The sequence below is a fragment of the Nicotiana tabacum genome, chromosome 5 (assembly GCF_000715075.1).
Source record: "Nicotiana tabacum cultivar K326 chromosome 5, ASM71507v2, whole genome shotgun sequence".
NCBI lineage: Eukaryota > Viridiplantae > Streptophyta > Magnoliopsida > Solanales > Solanaceae > Nicotiana > Nicotiana tabacum.
This window is the reverse complement of record NC_134084.1, coordinates 26187388-26206881: the sequence shown is the minus strand read 5'-3', so window position 1 is coordinate 26206881 and position 19494 is coordinate 26187388. Positions and strand designations below refer to the sequence as shown.

At 36.5% G+C, this 19494-nt stretch overlaps 1 protein-coding gene across 3 annotated transcripts; it reads left to right on the top strand.

The window, feature by feature from the left end:
• Nucleotides 1–10509: 10509 nt before the first annotated feature.
• LOC107761773 (auxin response factor 6) lies at nucleotides 10510–18061 on the top strand. 3 transcript variants are annotated; one of them, XM_016580048.2, is made up of 14 exons: nucleotides 10510–11313; nucleotides 12295–12407; nucleotides 12790–12888; nucleotides 12996–13052; nucleotides 13146–13304; nucleotides 13409–13493; nucleotides 13627–13717; nucleotides 14152–14316; nucleotides 14406–14528; nucleotides 14652–14727; nucleotides 15067–15214; nucleotides 15338–16464; nucleotides 16873–17063; nucleotides 17547–18061. In XM_016580048.2, exons 1-14 carry the CDS (start codon nucleotides 11271–11273, stop codon nucleotides 17743–17745), a joined length of 2676 nt encoding a protein of 891 aa, XP_016435534.1. In that variant the 5' UTR covers nucleotides 10510–11270; the 3' UTR covers nucleotides 17746–18061. The 3 variants fall into 3 exon arrangements, with proteins under 3 accessions (XP_016435534.1, XP_016435533.1, XP_075109538.1); XM_075253437.1 differs by lacking the exon at nucleotides 10510–11313 and adding an exon at nucleotides 11783–11914; XM_016580047.2 differs by having other exon boundaries at nucleotides 10563–11313; nucleotides 15067–16464.
• Nucleotides 18062–19494: the final 1433 nt, after the last annotated feature.

The following is a 19494-nucleotide window of genomic DNA, read 5'->3' as shown; positions in this document are numbered from 1 at the left end:
TGTCGCGAACGCGTAGAGTAAATTCGCCCAGTTAATTTTTAAAATCCAGAACAGTAGCCTTACGGGATTATTGCAAAATTTCATAAACCCCTTCTTCTCCAAAGCTCTTAGGCGATTTTTGAAGCCTTTCTTCACCATAACCTTTTGGGTAAGTAATCTTTAACTTATTTTCTTCATTTTCCATTAACACACACTAGATTTCTAGGCCTAAAACATGTAATTAAGGGTAGAAATTAGGGATTTGGTTAGGATTAGGGCTTTTTGATTAATTGTAATTTAGACCTCGTTTTGGGGTCAAATTCTGAAAATAATTATATATTCGGACTCGTGGATGAATGGGTTATTGGATTTTGGTTAGAACCTAGTGTTTTGACCAAGCGGGCCCGGGGTCGTTTTTTGATTTTTGGGAAGAATACTTGGAAAGCTATAATTAGGCATTGGATTCGAATTGTCTGGCATTTATTGATGTTATGAAGTCATTTGTGTATAGATACAATCGATTTGGATCCGAATTCGAGAGGAAACGTGGTAATTGAGGATTGAATTAGTCGTGAAAGTTCGAGGTAAGTGTTTGGTCTAACCTTAGCTTGAGGGATTAAGAGTTGAGTCCTATTTGCTATGTGATAATTGTTGAGTACGACGTATAGGCATGGTGACAAGTATCTATACGATGGTGTCTAGTATGACCGTGAGTCTTTATGTTGTGAATATCCTGATTTTGTTGTGTCTTTCATGCCTTAATGATGATTTCTTTATGTTATGAAAAGCTTGTGAAAGAAATTATGACCTTTGAACTTCGAGGAGCATTGGCTCGAGTTATATTACAAAGTGTGAAAGTATATGAGATGATTGAACCCTTTGGAGCATTGGCTCAAATGGTAAATTAAATTATGAAGTAACAGTAAAAGAAAGAGAAGAGTTATTAAATTGTTCCTTGCTGGGATGTTTGGTTCTTTGTTGATTATCTCCCTTGCCGGGATGCTGAGATTATTGATATTGTTCCCTTGCCAGGATTTAACTGTTTAATTGTGTTCCTTTTCCGGGATTTCTATTGTTATTTATTTACTCCCTTGCCCCTTTATTTGTGATTGTTGTTTGGGTGAGGAAGAGCGTTAAAGCATGGAGGGTAATGGCGTGCATTGTTTGCTATGGTGAGGAAAGAGTGTAAAGCACGAAGGGTGATGTCGTGCCGTACGATGTGTCATTCCGTACAGATTTTCATTGACTATATGGTGAGGAAAGAGAGTAAAAGCATGAAGGGTGATGCCGTGCACACTTTTGTTATAAAATATTGTTTGGTAAGGACGAGAGTAAAAGCACGAAGGGTGATGCCGTGCACATTGTTATTGTATGATTGATTTGGTGAGAACGAGAGTAAAAGCACGAAAGGTGATGCCGTGCAAATTGTTGATTTCTGATTCTTGATGATATTCTAGTTATGTTGTTACTTTCCTCACTTGATGCATTCTATTCGGAACCGTTGTTTCCCCCACAACATGTTTTCCCCTTCCCACATTTACTGGTTATTTCTGCATTTTTCTTTCCGCTATATATATATATATTAATTGCACAGGTTTATTTGGTATTCTGGTCCTAGCTTCGTCACTACTTCGCCGAGGCTAGGCTAGACACTTACCAACACATGGGGTCGGTTGTGCTGATACTACACTCTGCACTGTGTGCAGATCCTGGAGCAGCTTACGGACAGTAGTTGGAGGGCTTCCTTGAGTCCACTCGGAGACCCAAGGTAGACCTGCAGGCGTTCGCGGGCCCTGCCGCCCTGGCGTTTCCCTCTATCTCTATTCCCTGTTTCATTTTCTTTCATTCAGAAACAGTTTATTGTATTTTCTTCAGGCCTTGTTTGCAGTGACACTTAGACAGCCTGTGACACTGTGACACCAGGTTTTAGGGTATTTGAGATTTTTTTTTAAAGTTGTAATGGACGTAGCCTTAAGATATATAATTGTTGACTTCCGCTTATTTATTTAAAATTCCGCTTTTATCATATTATCGACTTGTGTTTGTTAAAAGAAGCAAAAATGAAAGTGTAGCAAGTAGTTAAGGTTTGGCTTGCCTAGCTCCCATTAGTAGGCGTCATCACGACTCCCGAGGGTGGAAAATCTGGGTCGTAACAATACTACAGTCAAACCTCTCTATAACAACATCACTATATAACAACTATTCACTAGGGGTGTACAAAAGAAACTGAAAAACCGCAGCAAACCGATAACCCGAGTCAAACCGAGAAAAAAACTCGACTATGGTTTAGTTTGGTGTAATAAAAAAACAACCCGACCATAATTGGTTTGGTTTGGTTTGGTTTTAACTAAAAAAAGTCAAACTGAAACCAAACCAACCCAACATTACATGTATACAAATTTTAAAATATTTTATACATAAAAATAATAATTGTAATGTAATTTATAAATATTTTTAACCTTTTTTTATAGTTCTCTATTTTAATGTATATTTCAAGATTTGACTTAGAACTTTTGAATGGTCAAATATGTTTTAAAGCCCATAAAAGTTAGTGATTCAAATAAATTCCAAAGCAAAATCAAATCGATAAAAATGCTAACAAAAAAAATTCAATTAAATACTAGGAATGACAATAGTATTGGATATTTATTTTCTTAGTTTTTCATTACTTTAGATAGTGAAAATACAAAACTTACCATTAATTTTATTTAGTCATTTAATTAATACTTTGTACTTATTAATCGTACTTATTTAACATGATTTAATACTTTTAGATTATATTTTTTTTATTATGGCTTATTAATTAGCAATATTTATTTATGCGATTTGTTGACTATTTTAGTATAATCATGACTCATCTCACAATATTTTATATTATTTTATTGGGTAACATCTTATATGGTTTTATCCTACTAGGACCTAAGAAATATTAGAGCACAAATTATAAAATTTATGCTATGAAGATTTTGTCAAAAAAAATCCGAAAAATCCGAGAAAAACCGAGATTGAAAAACTTGACTTTTGTTGGTTTGGTTTGGTTAATAGATTTAAAAATCCGAGACAATTGATTTGGTTTGGTAATTGGAAAATTCGAACTAACCCGGTCCATGTACACCCCTACTATTCACTATAAAAGCCAAGTTTCTTTTGGAACCAATTTTCATGTTATGTTATAATATATATTCTATATAACGGCATTTTGCTATAACAGTCAAAAAAATCTTGAACAAACGAAGCTGTTATAGAGAGGTTTGACTGTATATTCAATCCATATATTAGATGTCTTTTAAAGTTGTACAAAAAAAAGTTATCACACGGCCTATACCTGGTCTTCACTCTTCACATCGAACCTTATTAATCAGTTAACAATAATTAAATGATAGTTGAAGTAAAAATATACATCAATTAACTATAGTCAATGAAGTGTATGCTAAAGACTTGCCATCTACTAATTGGTTTGAGAATGAGTTATTCTTTGTGTTGTTGCAATTAGAATAAATAGTTATTTTATCTATAGAAAAAATAAAAAAAATACAATTAAAACTCAATTATTTTGATTAAGAAACTAAGTCTTTTTATTCATTTGGCTCGAAGGAAGAGATCCACCGTTAAAACAAAATTCGTTGCATCTAAAGAAGATATAAAAGAAAATATAAAATTAGAATAAAATATATATTGTATTAAGAAGAACCAAGATTTTGGAATAAATAAATTATTACATATAATTATATGACAATTAACATTGAAAAATACTTACTTAAAAGCTGATTTTTAATTTTTTACTTCACAGCCAAAAATAGAGTCTATTTATGCTTTTTATCACATTAATTTATAAAGTATGAAAGGGAATAAATGTAGGGTGTGTTTGGTACGAAGGAAAATGTTTTTCATGAAAAATATTTTTCTAGAAAATGTTTTTCTTGGAAAATGTCACGTTCCGCTATTTCCACCATCGGGATTGTGATGACGTCTACCATTTCACTTGCTAGGCAAGCCAATGTTATAACAGTTTATCTATTTTTAACGGTCTAACTTAAATAATGAGAAAGAACTGAAATAATCCAAAGTAAGTATACAAAAGCTAAAATAGTCAAACGTCTGATACAGCCCTGGACACGGTATCACAAGTGCACGAGCTACTAAAATAGTACAAATAAGAGTCTGAAATAAGATAAAGCTGTCTCAAAAGAAAGTACACAACTGAAATAGAAAAAAAAAAAAAAAAGGAAGGGGACTTCAGGAGTTGCGGGCGCTGAGCAGCTGTACCTCAAGTCTCCACAAGCTGTCCAATATGAGCATGCTAATAATCGCCGTTGGGACCGACTCTAAAATCTGCACAAGAAGTGCAGAGTGTAGTATGAGTACAACCGACCCCATGTACTCTGTAAGTGCCGTGCCTAACCTCGACGAAGTAGTGACGAGGCTAAGACAGGTCACCTACACTACAACCTGTACGCAATATATAGTAAAGACACAAAAGGAAATACAGAACAAGATAAGACAGTCAACTGAAGATAATAGCTACAGCCTCAAGAAATAAGCCAGTGTCGTTCAGAATTACCAATCCTTAGAGTTTCAAATGAAAATACCAAAACCAACACATTTCAAGAAAATAGAAACACATAGGTTGTTTCTGCGCGCAACTCGATCCCACCGTACCACAAACAAGCCTCCCTTGTTTGTGGTACGGTGGGATCGAGTTGCGCGCAGAAACAACCTATGTGTTTCTATTTTCTTGAAATGTGTTGGTTTTGGTATTTTCATTTGAAACTCTAAGGATTGGTAATTCTGAACGACACTGGCTTATTTCTTGAGGCTGTAGCTATTATCTTCAGTTGACTGTCTTATCTACAATACTATATATATATATATATATATATATATATATATATATATATATATATATATATATATCAGTATCATAATTCACCCTTATTTAACCGTATCAATCCACCCTTATTCCACCTCTTGCAGCATGCAATCTGATCTCACCATATCGGTACAAATTCACCTTTATTCTACCATATCATCCACCCTTATTTTACCTGTTGTGGCGTGCAATCCGATCCCACTATATCAACCAAATACTCAATGTGCACAATTAAATCAATCACTCAAATCACGAGAACCGTTACGATCAATAAATACCAAACTGAACCAAAACGGAAACTTTGTACGACATAAAAATTTACATAGGTAATACTACACAGCAAGCCAAGTCCTGCAAATGACAAATAGAAAAGTGCAAGCAAGCAAGTTAAGGCAAGTAGCAGCGAATCATGAAAATATGAACGGATCTAACATTAATAACAGAAGTAAACACTTAACAGGTAGCAAATAAGCATGGAAGGCATTTAAAGCATATAACATTTAAGACAGGGAATGCGATAATTAAGGAAAAACGGAAAATCATGGAAAACAAGTAATTTGGCGCGTATAAGCACTTGTCACCTCGTATATATGTTACAACACATGAAATTCACATAGCACATAGTCTGATGGTTCCTAATTCCCTCAAGTCAAGTTTAAATTCAACACTTACCTCACTCCGCAGTTAATTCAGAGCTCTATCGGGGCCTTTTCCCTAGAATCTGCATCCAAACCACTCGTATCTAGCCCTAATTGACTCAATAATATCAAATATTACTAAAGAAATCAATAACAATGCAAAAAATTAGGATTTTCAAATTTTCCCTCAAAAAGTCACAAATTGACCCCGAGTCCGCTGGGTCAAAACCCAAGGTTCGGACCAAAATCTATTTATCCATTCATCCCCAAGCCCGATTATGTAATTTGTTTCGAAATCCGACTTCAATTTGAGGTCTAAATTCTAATTTTACAAAAATTCCTTGTTCTACCCATACCCTCAATTTCTACCATGAAAAATCTTAGATTTCAGGTGAAAATCTTATGAAATGTAATGGGTAATTGAAAAAAAGTAGGTTAGAATCACTTACCAACAAATTGGGGAAGAAAAACTCTTGGGAAAATCGCCTCTAGAGTTTTCAGCTTTGAAATTTTGACAAGAATGGGAAAAATCCCGCAATTGGTCTATTTTAACCACTGGGCGTTAGGCCTTCTTCGCGTTCACGAAGGGCCTGACGCAATCGCGGAAGGTAGCTGATAAATGACCTACGCGTTCACGAGACCTCACGTGTTCGCGAAGGTTGTTCCCCTAGGCCTCCGCATTCGCGGGCCAATGCTGGCGTTCGCGTAGAGTAAGTCAGTTTTCCCCTCCCCCAGGTCCCTTAAGTTATGCGTTCGCGATACACTGTCCGCGTTCGTGAAGGGAAGCCCCCCCTCCACTTTGCATTCGCATAAAGTCCTTCGCGTTCGCATAGAGTAAAATCTCCCCTGCCCAGTTCCCTCTTCGCGATCGCGATGATGGCTTTGCGATCGCGAAGTACATTACACCCGACACTAGCTGAAGTCCAAAAACCAAATTTTCTAAGTCTAAAACCATCCGTAGCCTAACCAATCATGCACACAAGTCCAAAAACCTCATACGAACTCGCTCGCCTGATCAAAATACCAAAATAACGCCTAAAACTACTAATCGGACACCAAATCAAATGAAATTTTCAAGAAAACTTTAAAACTTCTATTTTAACATCCGAACGTCCGAATCACGTCAAACCAACTCCGTTTCTCACCAAATTTGACAGACAAGCCATAAATATAGTATTGGACTTGTACTGGGCTTCAAAACCAAAATGTGGACCCGGTATCAACAAAATCAAACATCGATCAATTCTTAAAATTCATTAAACCTTTAAACTTTTAATTTTCGACAAAAATTAATAACTCGAGTTAGGGACCTCCGAATTCGATTCCGGACATACGCCCAGGTCTCAAATCACGATACGGACCCACCGGGACCGCCAAAATACGAATTTGAGTCCTTTTGCTCAAAATGTTGATCGAAGTCAACTCAAATGGGTTTTTGAAGCAAAATTTTATATTTTATCAGTTTTTAACATAAGAGCCTTCCGAAAAAATACCCGGATTGTGCATGCAAACCGAAAAATGCTAAAATAAGGTATTTGAGACTCCAAACACAAGATTAGGTTCTAAAACTCTAGATGACCTATTGAGTCATCACACGAAAAGAGTAATTTTATAACTTATTTTTTCATATTTGGTTGGTGAGTAAAAAGCTTTTTTTCGGAAAATATTTTCTAGTGTTTGTTTAGGAAGTAGAAAATATTTTTAGAAAAATAATATTTTATGCTACTTTCCTTACCCTCTTCCCCCAAATCCACATATTTCTTGTGCTCCCCCTCCCTCCCCCCCAAACTCTAAATACCCTACATTTTCAGGACTCTATTTTCTTCAAGAATTTAATTATTCTTTTAAAAATTCACACAAACCTAAAAGGGACTAATGTGTTGATTTACTTTTCACTCAAAAATAACATCGAAATTTGTGCTACATAACTAAAAAGAAGATACTCTTTTTTTGGTTGAAAAAGAAAGTACTTTTTCTACAACATGAAAAAGTATCCATTTTATTAAAATAAAAGAAAATACTTTTTTCATATCATGAAAAGAAAATACTTGTTTTGTTGAAATAAAAAAGTACTTTTTACCACATTATTTTGTTGAAACGAAAGAAAATACTTTTTCTATATCATAAAATAAAGTATTTTTTTTGTTGAAATAAATGAAAATACTTTTTTACATCATGAAAAGAAAATACTCGTTTTGTTGAAATCAAAGAAAATACGTCTTTTACAACATAAAAAGAAAGTACTTTTTTTGTTGAAATAAAAGACGATACTTTTTACTACATCATTTTGTTGAAATGACTTCTGAATGAAGAGAGCGACGAAAACATCATGCTAAGGGATTTGGGGCACTCCGAGAATCATCAAGACTTTAGGTTCTGTGGGCGTATTGAGGTGGAGGAGGTCGTGGGAGTAATGCGTAAGATGAGCCCGGGCAAAACGACTGGACCAGACGAGATTCCAGTAAAATTTTGGAGGTATGTGGGTAGAGCAGACTTGGAGTGGATGACTGAGCTATTTAATATTATTTTCAGGACGAAGAAGATGTCATATAAGTGGAGGTGGAGTACGATGATCCCGCTGTACAAAAACAAAGGGGATATCCAAAATTGTAACAACTATAGGGGTATTAAGTTACTAAGTCATACCATGAAAGTTTGGGAGAGGGTGGTAGAAGGAAGGGCAAGGAGGGTGGTGTCTATATCAGAAAACCAGTTCGGGTTCATGCCGGGTCATTTTACTACAGAAGTTATCCACCTTATCAGGAGGTTGGTGGAACAGTGTAGAGATAAGAAGAGAGATTTGCACATGATATTTATTGATCTATAGAAGGCATATGACAAGGTCCTTAGGGACGTGCTTTGGAGATGCCTGGAGGTGAAGGTGTGCCGGTAGCTTATATTAGGGCGATAAAGGATTTGTATGATAGAGCTAAGACACGAGTTAGGACTGTGGGAGGTGACTCAGTGCCTTTTCTGGTGGTTGTGGGGTTACACCAAGGATCTACGCTAATCCCATTCTTATTTGCTCTGGTGATGGGCCCACTGACATACCATATTCAAGGGGAAGTGCCGTGGTGTATGTTGTTCGCTGATGATATAGTTCTGATCGATGAGACGAGAGACGTCGTTAATGAGAGACTGTAGGTATGGAGGCAGGCCCTAGAGTCTAAAGGTTTTAAGTTGAGCAGGACCAAGACATAATATTTGGAGTGTAAGTTCAGCGATATATCGGGGGAAGCAGACGTGGAAGTGACACTTGACTCGCAAGTAATCCCTAAGAGAGAGAGAGAGTTTCAGGTACCTAGGGTCAATTATCCAGGGAGATGGGGAGATCGACGGAAATGTCACGCACCTTATCGGGGAGGGGTGGATGAAATGAAGGTTAGCGTCTGGAGTCATGTATGACAAGAAGGTGCCACTGAAACTTAAGGCAAGTTTTATAGAGTGTATGGGTCTAAGTGTTGACCGGTCAAGAGTTCTCATATCCAAATGATGAAAGTAGCCGAAATGAGGATGTTGAGATGGATGTGCGGGCACACTGGATTAGATAAGATTACGAATGAAGATATTCGGGAGTGGGTGGGCGTGACTCCTATGGACGACAAGATGCGGGAAGCGATGCATAGATGGTTCAGGCACGTGCGGAGGAGGAGCCTAGATGCCCCGGTTAGGAGGTGTGAACGGTTGGCTTTGACAGGTACGAGAAGAGGTAGAGGGCGACGTAAGAAGTATTGGGGCAAGGTGATCAGGTAGGACATGGCGCGACTTCAGATTTCTGAGGACATGGCCGTGGATATGGAGGTGTGGAGGTCGAGCATTAGGGTTGTAGGTTAAGAGGTAGTTCATCGTTTTTCCTCGTTGTTCCAGCTAGTCTGATAGTGTTTTATCTAAGACCGCTAACTGTTTTCATTCATCACACTATTTTTATTTTTAATTTTTTCAATGTTATTATTAGCATAATTATTGTTCTTCCACTTATTTGTTGTCTCTTACGATGCTAATACTATTTGTCTGTTTCTGTTGTTGTTACAGATCTTTTGTCTCTGAGCCGAGGGTCTATCAAAAACAGCCTCTCTAATCTGAAGAGGTAGGGGTAAGGTCTGCATACACTCTACCCTCTCCAAATCCTACTAGTGGGATGATTATTGGGTTGATGTTGTTGTTGTATTTTGTTGAAATGAAAGAAAATATTTTTTTTACATCATGAACAGAAAGTACTTTTTTTGTTGAAATGAAAGAAGATATATTTTACTACATTATTTTGTTTAAATGAAAGAAAATACTCATTTTGTTGAAATGAGAGAAAATACGCTTTCTACAACATAAAACTTTTTTTTTGTTGAAATAAAAAACGATACTTTTTACTATATTATGAGAAGAAAGTATTTTTTTGTTGAAATGACAAAAGATATATTTTACTACATTATTTTGTTAAAATAAAAGAAAATATTTTTCCTAAATAATGAGAAGAAAGTACTTAATATTTTTTCTACATCATGAAAAGAAAGTTTGTTTTTTGGTTGAAATGAAAGACGATACTTTTTACTACGTTATTTTATTGAAATAAAAGAAAATATTTTTTTTACATCATGAAAAAAATACTTTTTTTGTTGAAATGAAAAAAAATATTTTTTTATATCATGAAGAAAAAATACTCATTTTTTTAAAATGAAATAAGAAAGTACTTTATTTACAACATGAAAAGAAAGTATTCGTAATAATATTTCTATTTAGGGTGGGGTAGGGCAGGGATGATGATGGATGGGTGTGGTGGTGGTGGGTGGGTTAGGGATGGGGTGAGTAGGTTAGGAGGTGAGATAAGTTTGGGGAGGTGGATGAGGATGAAGAAGAATTTTGAATTTTTTTTTTCCTTCTCTTGACAGGGAAAATATTTTCGTCCAATTAGAGAAAAATGAGTTCATGAGAAATCTAATAAGAAAAAATTAAAAAATATTTTTCGGAATATGTTTTCTTCAAACCAAACACACCCGTACTTTATGAAGTTTAGAAAGATCTCGAGGTATTGTGCATAATAGTACTGTGTGTTATAATACGTTACACTTCCATTGAATTATTGGTAGTGAAAAGAAATATAAACTGTGTACTTCAATCCATTGTAGACAAGAGAAGAGTAAAGAGAGAGAAGACATATACAGTACACATACTTCAAAGGAGTATATTGCCTCTCCCCACTTCCTTTTGCTGTCACTTTTCAGCATCATTCATTACCTCAAAATTTCCGACCTCAGCTATTTCTACCATTATACATGCCTTATAAATACATATTTTGAACGTATATACTCTTTTTTGGAGTTACTAAGTACTGTATTTTTCATAAAAAGAGTTTGTGATATTAGGTACTATGACTGAATGAGGTTCAAATGCACATTTGGTGGGCATTTTCTGCTGAATTATGAGAAAAAGTTTATGGGTTTTGTACTTGGGGTTTTCTTGAGTTGAATTCTGGTGGTTTAAAGCTTGTAACTTGGATCTTTCTTGTGTAAATATTGGATTTTTATTCAAGATTTTAAGTTGGTATTTGATGAAGCTGAAAGCTTTTGTGCTTTGTAGTGAAACAGGTTTTGGTTGATATTTCTCTTGAATATTTGAGGTTGATGAGTAATTGTTTGCTGTAATTCACTAGCATTGATCATGGGATAAAGTTGAAGCTATTTTTGGAGCTGTTTTGAGTGCAAGAATTTTCTTTATTGGTGTTGTAGATTTAGCTGTGTCTTAGGTTCATTTCTGTAGTGGTTTCAAACAAAAGGGTTGAAGCTGCAAAAATGAGGCTTTCTTCTGCTGGTTCCAATCAGCAGTCTCCTGAAGGTAAAGTTGTCTTTTTCAATCTTGAAGAGAATGTTGCAATATCATTTTTCTACCGCTATTGCTATTGCTGTTGCTTTCTTCCATCTATTTTTCCGATTGATATCATTTTTCTGGCCTTTGTTGGTGATATTTGCTTGTTTCTATTCTTCCTCTCAAGCTGAGGTTATTCGGAAACAGCCTCTCTACTTTCCCACTTTCCCAGGGTAGGTGTAAAGTCTGTGTAACCCTCCCAGGATCCCACTTGTGGGATTTCGCTGGTTTGTTGTTGTTGTCAGAGAATGTTGCAATATTTGTTACTTCCTTTAGAAACTTAGTTATCTTCTTCTTCAAGAACTTGTCTGTTTAAGCATAATTGAGATGTCATAAATCTTTCTCCTTTTTTCTTTTATTCTTGCTTTAATTTTCTTTCTACTGTCCCTTCCTCTATTTATTTTAATTCTAATGTTTCTTCATATTCATTTCTTTTATCTACAAGTTGGTTTCAGTTTGAGATCAGTCTACAGAATTGCTGTAAAGATGTTCACCCTTGCTCTTTCAATTTTATATTGATTTTTTACCATACCCTTTTCTCTTATGGATCACCTGGTTCTTATTACCATGAGTGAGTTTTTTTATAGCTTTGAGCTTGGTATGCTTAACATCTATGTTACTCGGATTTTCCGTAAATGTTGACGGGAAAATAGTGTATTTTTGGAGGATCTAACACGGGGGTGGCATTATTTTGGAGAGTCAACATAGCTTAATATTCTTTTTGCCTACCTTTCTATAACCGGAATCTTTTGAACTTAAGACTACAACTGCGCCTCAATTCCGAGCAAGTTGGGGTCGGCTATATGAATCAATCTTTTGAACTAAAGATTCTTCTTTTAAAAATGTTTGGAAATACTTTCTTGATCTTCAATCTCTCTATAAGAGGAAGATGAGAAGTTTGCTGATCTAGATCTTGAAGAAATTATGTTCTGAATGTAATTTGAATTGCAGGGGAGAATAAATGTTTGAATTCTGAGCTTTGGCATGCATGCGCGGGACCTCTTGTTTCCCTACCAGCTGTTGGAAGCAGGGTGGTGTATTTCCCACAAGGGCATAGTGAGCAGGTCTATTTCTATCATCCTAAATTTCTTTTCTGGTGTTTATGAGCATTTATAACTCCCAATACATTCCTAGAGTCTTTCTAGGATGGGGGCAATGCTCTATTTTGAGATGATCCGCAAGCGGAACGAGCATTTTCTACTAATATGAACCAATTTCATTTGAAACTTAAAGGCCGTCTTCTTGTTTTTGTTATTGTTGTTTTTCTTTAAAGTTTTAGTTTTTTCTGAAGCAAGAAGTAGAATGTTGATAATGGCTTGATATTTTGATTCTGCATTTTAAAGAAGGAATCAACTGTTAGCTTTTCTAAGACATTGGATTGCATAAATTTATGAACTAATATAATAATAAAGTGGAAATCCTTACTTAGAATGATCTACTTTGCAGGTTACTGCATCAACAAACAAGGAAGCTGAGGCTCATATTCCGAATTACCCAAGCCTGGCCCCACAACTTATTTGCCAGCTTCACAATGTTACCATGCACGTAAGTTGCCTGTTTTTGTCGTTGCCTAATCACTTATTAAAAGCAAATCTCTGAGTTTTAATTGTATTATTGCTCCATTTAAAGAATTTAATTCTGATACAATTCAGGCTGATATGGAGACTGATGAGGTTTACGCTCAAATGACCTTGCAACCGTTGAGTCCTGTACGTAAACTCTGTAATAGAAAATTGTCTTTGAATTTCTAGTTTCTGTCTGCGTCCTGATTTTTGGAATGTCATTATTTTCCTTCACTGCAGGAAGAGCAAAAGGAGGCATCTTTCCTTCCTTTAGATTTGGGTATCCCTAGTAAACAGCCAACAAATTACTTCTGTAAAACATTAACAGCAAGTGACACAAGTACTCATGGTGGATTTTCAGTACCTCGCCGTGCAGCAGAGAAAGTTTTTCCTCCATTGGTAACAACGCATTCTTAGTTTCTGTGACATCAGATGATGAATTACCAAGGTCATTTTTTTAAACCTTTTGAAGCGTCTATTGATGCAATGACTTCAATATTCAGGACTTCTCTCAGCAGCCTCCAGTACAAGAGTTGATCGCTAGGGATCTCCATGACAATGAGTGGAAATTTAGACATATTTTCAGGGGTGAGTTCTTGATATAAGTGTCATTCTTCTAAGATACTACCTTAGCCAAAATATACATTTTGTTCGCTGAGCAATAGTAAATTTGGCAAAGCTTCCTTCTCATAGATACTTGTTGCTTTTGTTCTTGTGACAGGTCAGCCGAAGAGGCATCTTCTTACAACTGGTTGGAGTGTGTTTGTAAGTGCAAAAAGACTTGTTGCTGGTGATTCAATCATTTTCATCTGGTAGGCTGTCAGGAAAAGATCGCATGTTCTCTTTCTTTTGCTTTTAACAGCACTTTGACATAAGTGGTCCAAACTTTGCAACTTGCACAATAATGCTCAAGATTACTGAGCCTTTTGAACGGATTTGTGGTTCTCCAAATAGATACTGGTGAATTTAGTTTCAAATCCTTGAGTTAATCAAATTCCTCAGTGAACTATATATAAGATTTCTACTGTTGTCACACATGTTAATTGCCAATTAAGTGAAGATTTCTACTTTGTCGCACATGTTAAACAGCCAATTAAGTGTTAAGGTCAATGATTTTTCGCTCAGTGAAATTACTTTTTGTTTTATTTTCTTGGCTCCAGGGTCACTTTATCATTTCTAAATTAGACCAGTTGTGTATAGCGTAGACAATATTTTAAATTGCCATGCTTTCTTTCTTTTTTTGTAGGAATGAGAAGAATCAATTATTTCTTGGTATTCGACGTGCCAATCGGTCCCAAACTGTGATGCCGTCTTCAGTTTTATCAAGTGATAGCATGCATTTGGGTCTTTTGGCTGCTGCAGCTCATGCAGCAGCAACTAATAGCAGATTCACCATTTTTTATAATCCAAGGTTTGTTCCTTTGTAGAATGATCAACCTATTAGGCTATTACTCACATAGTAGTTATATTCTAACTTTTGGTTGGCATGCATTGATTTAGGTCTTGTCCTTCAGACTTTGTTGTACCTCTTGCCAAGTATGTCAAAGCAGTATATCATACTCGCATTTCTGTAGGCATGCGCTTCAGAATGTTATTTGAAACTGAAGAATCTAGTGTTCGTCGGTAGGTTATCACACTTATTTTATTTGTGGTTCATATTCTTGTTACTTGCAAGGATGCCTTAACACTGAGTTAAAAGTTGTTGGAACTCAAGTTAGACATCTGAGTATTCACCTTGTATTTCAGTTACATGGGCACTATAACTGGCATAGGTGATTTGGATCCTGTTCGTTGGCCAAACTCACATTGGCGTTCAGTTAAGGTATGCTAATCATTGCTTAAATCATGCATCTTCAAAATACTAATATCTATTGCAATGTGTTAATGCCTTATTTACTTGTTATTGTTATTGCTTTTCATCTATTTTCTGGTTCTTATGTCGTCATTATTTCTATGATTTCTATTGATGGTACTGATGTATTTGTCTCTTTTCGTCTTCTTGAATCGAGGGTCTTTCGGAAACAGCCTCTCTACTCCCTCGGGGTAGGGGTAAGGTCTGCGTACTCACTACCCTCCCCAGACCCCATTTGTGGGATTCTACTGGGTTGTTGTTGTTGTTGTTATTGCGATGTGTTAATGAAGCTTGAATCTGTTCATTCAGGTTGGCTGGGACGAGTCTACAGCTGGGGAAAGGCAACCAAGAGTCTCCCTATGGGAAGTCGAACCTTTAACAACATTCCCTATGTATCCATCCCCCTTTCCTCTGAGACTCAAGCGATCATGGCCACCTGGATTCCCGGCATTAAGTGGTACTAGGATTCGGCCCCTCTCTCCATCACATTGTTTTATCTGTCTGAAGCTTCGGGTAACGTTGAGAGAATTGTGTGAACTTGATCTAATTGTGTTTCAATGTTTTGTATTTTCGCATGAAGGGATGAAGGATGATGACATGGTAATGAATCCTATGATGTGGCTCCGTGATGTTGGAGATGGTGGAACCCAATCTATCAATTTTCAGGGAATTGGAGTCACACCTTGGATGCAGCCCAGAATTGACGTCCCAATAGGTGGAATGCAAATGGATATTTATCAAGCTATGGCTGCCGGTGCCCTTCAAGATTTGAGGTCTGTGGATCCCTCTAAACAGGCTCTCACTTCGCTTCTGCAACTTCAGCAATCCAATGGTGTCACCAACAGCACTTCCGGACTACTATATCCACAGTTATTTCAACAGTCTCAAGGCCAAACAGCGTTTCTGCCGAGCATGGCACAGGGCCAGTCTCAAGTGCAACCTGTATCCCAGCCTCATATTTTTCAGCAACAAATGCTGCATCAAAATTCATCCACCACTATCCATCAGCAGCAACAGCAATCTCCTCTGGAGCAGCGGCCTCCTCCGCAGCAACAGCAAGCAATTAGACAGCTGGACTCGAGCTCTCAATCACAACAGACATCATTGCAAGCATTCTGTTCTACGCAACAAGAAAGCTTCACCGACACAAATGTGAATCATTCTACCAACTCAATTGTTAATCCACTGCACAGCCTATCGGGTGCAGTTACCAGGGATGAACCATCCCAGCTTGTCAGTGTTCCTAGATCGAGCTCCTTACTATCTCCTACCGGATGGCCACCAAAGAGGGTGGCTGTCGATCCTGTCCTTCCTTCTGCATCTTCACAGCGTATGTCACCCTTCATTGATCAGCCGGGAACACCCAACAAAAACGTATCTCAAAATGCTCTTTCTTTGCCAACGTTCCCAGGTAGGGACTGCCCCGTAGGTCAAGAAGGGAACAATGATCTCCACAATCATCTTTTGTTTGGGTTCAATATAGATTCCCCATCTCTTATGCAGAGCGATATGCGAAGCCTCAGGGGAGTTGGTAGCGATTGTGAGTCAGCAAATGTGCCCTTTGCTTCTTCCAACTACCTAAGTAATGCGGGCAATGATTTTGCTCAAAATCCAGTTATGGCACTCTCTGGTTGCATTAATGTACCAGGTTTCACACAGACTTCTGAAAATGCGGGACAAGAAAGCCCACATAACACCTTTGTTAAGGTAATTTGCCTTCGTGTAAATACTAGCAACTTTTTTATTTGTCTTATGGGGAAACATACCCTGGCCAAGCACCCCATGACTCCTTGCATTTTTGTTTCATTTCCCGGGGGTTGGGGCATGGGGTCGCTGGTGAATGATATGTAGATTCCCCTTTTATCAATATAATTATGTCACGATTTCCAGGATAAATTCCATGAGAGGTAGCAAACTTTATTTTTCTAATATAGCCAAATTACATTTTATGGAGATGAGGAATCACATGGATAAATTTCGGAGGGGGAGGTGGGGACACAGAGGATAAAGGTGATAGCCTTCTGGAGATGATGTGGAAAGGGGACACAGAAACATGCTTTTGTTTTGTTTAACTTTTGCTTACTTTGTTCGTAATCTCGTTTGTCTATTATGCAGGTCTATAAATCAGGGTCCTTCGGAAGGTCATTAGACATCACCAAGTTTAGCAGCTATCATGAGCTGCGAAGTGAGCTTGCACGGATGTTTGGCCTTGAAGGCCTACTGGAGGATCCTTTGAGATCAGGCTGGCAGCTTGTATTTGTTGACAGGGAGAATGATGTGCTTCTCCTTGGCGACGATCCCTGGCCGTGAGTTCTCATCCTTGCTACTCTTTTTAAGAACCTTTTCTTTGCTCGACCAGTGCTCATGTGTACTTTCAACCATAGCTAAACACAGGCACTTCACAAACAACTACTCCCTCTGTCCCAATTTATGTGTCAATACTTTCCTTTTAAGTCTGTCCCAAAAAGAATGTCATAAACTTACTACTTTACCTTTAATGAGATAATTTATAGCCATACGGCTTGTTTTCGACGACATGTTTCAAGTTTCCTTTCTTTCTTAAATTCCGTGCCAAGTCAAACATCGCCACTTAAATTGGCACAAAGGGAGTAAGAATAACTAGTTGAATCAAGAAGGCATAGTGACTTCAACATTCATTTTGTTTTCGCAAGTTTGTCTGATTTTTGAGTAACTCTGCTATTCCCACCCGCCTAGTGCGTAAAAAAGTAATTTTGCCAAGATTCAAGGCTTGCTCTAACTGATGTGCATTATATTTCCTTGCCTTTCAGGGAGTTCGTCAACAGCGTATGGTGTATTAAAATACTCTCGCCTCACGACGTGCAGCAGATGGGAAAACAAGGTCTCGAGCTTTTGAACTCAGTATCCATGTCTAAGTCATCAAACAATAGCTGTGATGACTTTGCAAATCGCTCAGAATCTAGGAATATGGCCTCTGGCATCATGTCTGTTGCTACTCTCGACTATTAGATATCTCTTCTCCTGTCAGGGTATTTTGCTCCTTTTGTAATACTGGCATTTCTTCAAACTTTTACCTAATGAGAAGAAATGCCTGATTAATTTTACCTTATAACTTTTGCTAGAAAGTTGTTTATTGTAGTTATTGTAACTATCTTTCAATTTCTATTTTCGAAGTCCTTAAATGTATACAAAACTGAAAATTTAGTAGGTAATTTTAAGCTGTAAAACAGCTGTGACGAATCCTTGAGTTAGCTATAAGGTAAACTCTACAAATTTGTGTACTCTGAAGGTTAATTCTGCATAAGCACCGTTTATTTATGGAAAATACTTCTCTGAGCTTAGTTTGGTTTGAAACAAAATTAGCAGAGAACTTCTCTATGAAGGACGTTATCTTGTTTGGATTGTTGTTACATGTCGTTTCATAATTTATTGTATTGTATTGTACTGCATTGTTTGGTGAGTACAACATTTGGATAGATGTTGTCGTTTGCTGTCGTTTCATGATGTCATGCACCAACAATTTGAAGAATAAAATTGCAATATTACTATGAAAAAAAGGATACGGAGTAGAATTATTATACAAAAGAATAGGGTAAAAGATAAAATATGTTATTTAATAATAATGAAGGACAAGATGAGAGAAAAAAGTAAGGTATCGATGCCACCACACCAAATTTGTTGTTCCATAAAGTGATTCTTCTCGTCGTTACATAACGATAGATTTAACGATACGATACAATAATGTGCGCGCATGCATTTGGTTTTTCGTGTTGATTTTTGCATTATTCAGTTTTGGCTTTTCGATTTACAAAATTGCCATCCAATTCAAACCAAAAAAAATCGTTTTATTTTTATTTTTCGATAAGTTAATATAAATTTAATATGATCGAACAATTATACTTATGATTAAGTATAAAAATTGAGAGGTAGTATGCTTAAATTTTTTTATATTCAATTCACATGATTAAAATAATGAACGCCATTAATAAGATAGTAAAACATGCTTGATGAGATAGTTAAATAGTCATGGTCTCCTATAAAAGCATAAGAACAAGCACACTAGGATAAGCTTGCACACCTAAATCCTAATATTATTTAATGCTAGTTGATTCCTTTACTAACCATACCAAGAACCAAATATTTTTTACATAAAAATAATATATATAATTCGGTTTTTATTTTTTTAAACCAAAAACCAAAGTTTAAAATCATTCATCCAACATTAAACGAAAAAACCGCAAACTCAAACCACATAAAAATAAATGTTTTTTTAATTTAATCTAGATATGGACCCTTATTAATAAGTAGCAAATGACGTAGTGGTGAGATTAATGTTTTGTTGGATCAAAATGGACTAAAATATTAGCCCGAATGTTCTGATCTGACGGCGTTGTGCATGATAGTGGCGTACACAAGAATTTTTATAAGTTGTATCGATATTTAAAAAAGTGAACAAATGAATAAATTACGGTAACGACAAGTGGTGATATTGTTTATATTTATATCGAATATTTTAATTTTATTTTTATTTATACATACATAAAAATTTCGACAAAGCGGTGTCATATGACACCATTTCAACCAAGGTGCCTACGCCCCTTGGTGCATGATCGCGTGGAATAGTCACACGTCATGGTTTTAAATTCAGTAGCAGGCAAAAGTTTAGTATTTAAATGAAGAAAGGTAGAGGGACGAGCCAATTATTTATGAAGTTTCAAACTGTGTGTCATTAAACCTCAGAGATTTTTCGATAATTTA

Excerpts from the sequence above, each read along its gene's own strand:
- LOC107761773 (XM_016580047.2), top strand. The coding sequence starts at position 11,271 with ATGAGGCTTTCTTCTGCTGGTTCCAATCAGCAGTCTCCTGAAG. Across the intron at positions 13,053-13,145 it reads CCTTGCAACCGTTGAGTCCT|GAAGAGCAAAAGGAGGCATC; the intron begins GTACGTAAACTC and ends CCTTCACTGCAG. Across the intron at positions 17,064-17,546 it reads CTTGGCGACGATCCCTGGCC|GGAGTTCGTCAACAGCGTAT; the intron begins GTGAGTTCTCAT and ends CTTGCCTTTCAG.